This window comes from Montipora capricornis, chromosome 13 (genome assembly GCF_036669925.1).
Source record: "Montipora capricornis isolate CH-2021 chromosome 13, ASM3666992v2, whole genome shotgun sequence".
NCBI lineage: Eukaryota > Metazoa > Cnidaria > Anthozoa > Scleractinia > Acroporidae > Montipora > Montipora capricornis.
In genome coordinates this window covers 13,405,390-13,407,889 of record NC_090895.1, presented here as the reverse complement: position 1 = coordinate 13,407,889, position 2,500 = coordinate 13,405,390, and the positions used below count along the sequence as shown (strand labels likewise).

General features: G+C 41.1%; 1 protein-coding gene across 1 annotated transcript in view; it reads left to right on the top strand.

The window, feature by feature from the left end:
* LOC138030563 (uncharacterized) overlaps nt 1-2,500 on the top strand; it is a 9,447-nt gene that overhangs the window by 6,261 nt on the left and 686 nt on the right. The window contains exons 7-9 of the mRNA XM_068878460.1: nt 459-676; nt 947-1,002; nt 1,255-2,500. The exon at nt 1,255-2,500 is cut by the window's right edge and continues 686 nt beyond it. Coding sequence (XP_068734561.1) covers nt 459-676; nt 947-1,002; nt 1,255-1,261 — 281 coding nt within the window. The 3' untranslated portion in view covers nt 1,262-2,500. The remainder of the gene's footprint in view (nt 1-458; nt 677-946; nt 1,003-1,254) is intronic.

The window sequence follows — 2,500 nt, the reverse complement described above, 5'->3', positions numbered from 1 at the left end:
CTGGCCGTTTTAAAGGGGTGGCTGTGAGGCAGGGTTCCACTGTATAATTATAGGCAGGCAAAAAGAAATGCAAAAGTCAAGTAGATGGACACAAGTCAATGTAATGGGAGTGGATTCTTTTAATATTTTTGTTTGTTTTGTGTCAAACATTATACCACAAGAACCGAAACGATGTACTCTGATGTTTAGATAGTTGCTTAAGGGTCAAAGAGCTGAAAAGGGAGGTCTTTTCTGTGTTTGAGTTTTATCAATCCACATGCAGATGCATATTTACAAGCATCCACCTGTACATGTAGGTACAGGTATAAATTATTATATAAGGCAAATATATAGTCTAAATGTTTTAAGCATAATATTTTATTTAATATAATTTTTTCAGAAAAAAAGGCCAAATAAGGTATTTTAACCATCAACCAATATGTACGCATTGTAATACTTATTTCTTGTTTGTTTGCTAGGCAATGGCCCGCACTATCACAACACTGGACTGCTTCTGTACCTGGCTGAAGTCAATCAGTCATTTAACTTGTCACTTGTCGAATACAATAACTTTGAGGCAGGCGAGGGCAAAATAGTGCCAGACACACATTTTGCACACATCACCCACAAAATTGTCCGATGGGTCCGTGTCGGGAACAACTTGCAAAGTGGTGAACAGCTTGGTGAGCTGATAGGGGTAAGAGCATCTACAATTGGCTACTATAAAATACTACATGTACAGTATATACAATGTTATGGAGTTTTTTTTTTTATTGAGATAACCTCAAACCATCCTTTTAAAAATACCTTTTATGGATTTTAAGCATCTTCAAGAAACATATACAGTGTATGTACAGTATGCTTTAATACATTCATTTTAACTTTGTAAGAGTTTAGTGGTCTTCTTTTGAAACACCTGGGTGGGCATACAAGACATGAATTAGTTTAAATTTATTTTTTTATTTAGTTATGCAACTTTTGGGAGATGTCTTCAGCTGTTTCTACTCTTAAAGAGCCCATGAGGTATGTTCTTATGTGAATCTACACTTGATAGAAGACAAAGACTACTGGTGAGCCAAAATGGCAGCAAAATTGAATGATTTCTAAAATAGTTTTTGCATTGGTTCAAATTGAAAACTGCATGCATGGTCAAGTGAGAAAATAAAACAAATTAAGTCATTGGCACTTTAATCCAGTTCGGTATAAATCCTTTCATAGCAGCTGTGTTCCATCAGTGTCCAGTTGTCTGAACCAACATTTTTTGCCTATTTACAGAGTATAAAGAACACCTCGTGCTTCCAGTTGTTAATTGACAGAAAGAAAGCACCCAAAAGTGTGGGAACTCTGAAAGACATCTTATTGTTTGGCAGTTTTTCCTTTCCTGTTGATGGTGAATTTTCTGGTGGCATTGTTTGTCGCTCATTAGTCGGAGTTGGAAAGACCCTGAGTAAAACCAAATCGCAGCTTCAGTCCTTGTCAGGGAGAAGTGTGCCAATAGCAGGTGCCACGGGAGCAACAGTCAAAGAAGATGTATCACACGAAGCCAGAACTGCAGGAAACCAAACTGGTGGTCAAACTAGAGAACCATACAGTGTGTACTTTATACAGTATGCACCAGTGCCCTTGCAGCCAGTCAATAAGAGTCCGGTTGCAGAGTATCTTCATACAGAACGACAGCCAAAAGAGGGCTTTGCTATAAAAAAGTGTGGAGCAAAGCGGGTGCAATTTACCATGGCTCAGAAAGAGGTAATGATCGAGTTTTATGACCGCCAAGCAACGAGTGGTATTCGTGCTAAACCAGAGGATGTCGTGGAAGTAATGAAACAGCGTTGCATTGAACCCCTGAAGGAGAACCAGATAAAGAACTGGTGGAGTACATATCACCAGAAAAGAAAGGCTGCACTTAACTCTCCCGCTGGACAGGCCAATAGTCTTGCAGGTGGTATACCTCATATAGCAGCAGGTCAAATGATTTCTTCAACAGTGCCAGTCCAGCAATCCAATTCTGCCCCTCAAGGAACCACAGTGCCAGTCACACGCTCTACGTGCACCTCCACTGTACCTTCCATACCTGTGCCAGCTTCAACTGTGACGGTCCAGCAAACTGCTGCCACGACCTCAGGAAACACAGTGCAAGTCACTTCTGTTGCCTCCGCTGTACCTGCCACACTTCAAACCACTGCTTCAACTGTGCCAGTCCAGCAAATTGCTCCCACACAGTGTGTGTCACTCCTGTTGCCTCTGGAGCACCTTTCACACATCAAGCCACTGTTTCACCACAAGTTCATGCTTCACCTTTGTATGGGATTCCCAGCTCTCATACCCCATGTATTACAGAGTGGAGTTTTCCAGTGAATTTCGGTCAGTCCACACTGTTGGGTCGGTTGGGTAGTAATGCATGCACATTGATTGCCCTCTATTTTGGTAATTTGTATTTTTTATCTTGTCTTGAGCCACCTTCAGATGGTGTGACACTAGATCGTGAGTGGCAAGTATCCCTGAGGGAGGCTATTTTGAAAGG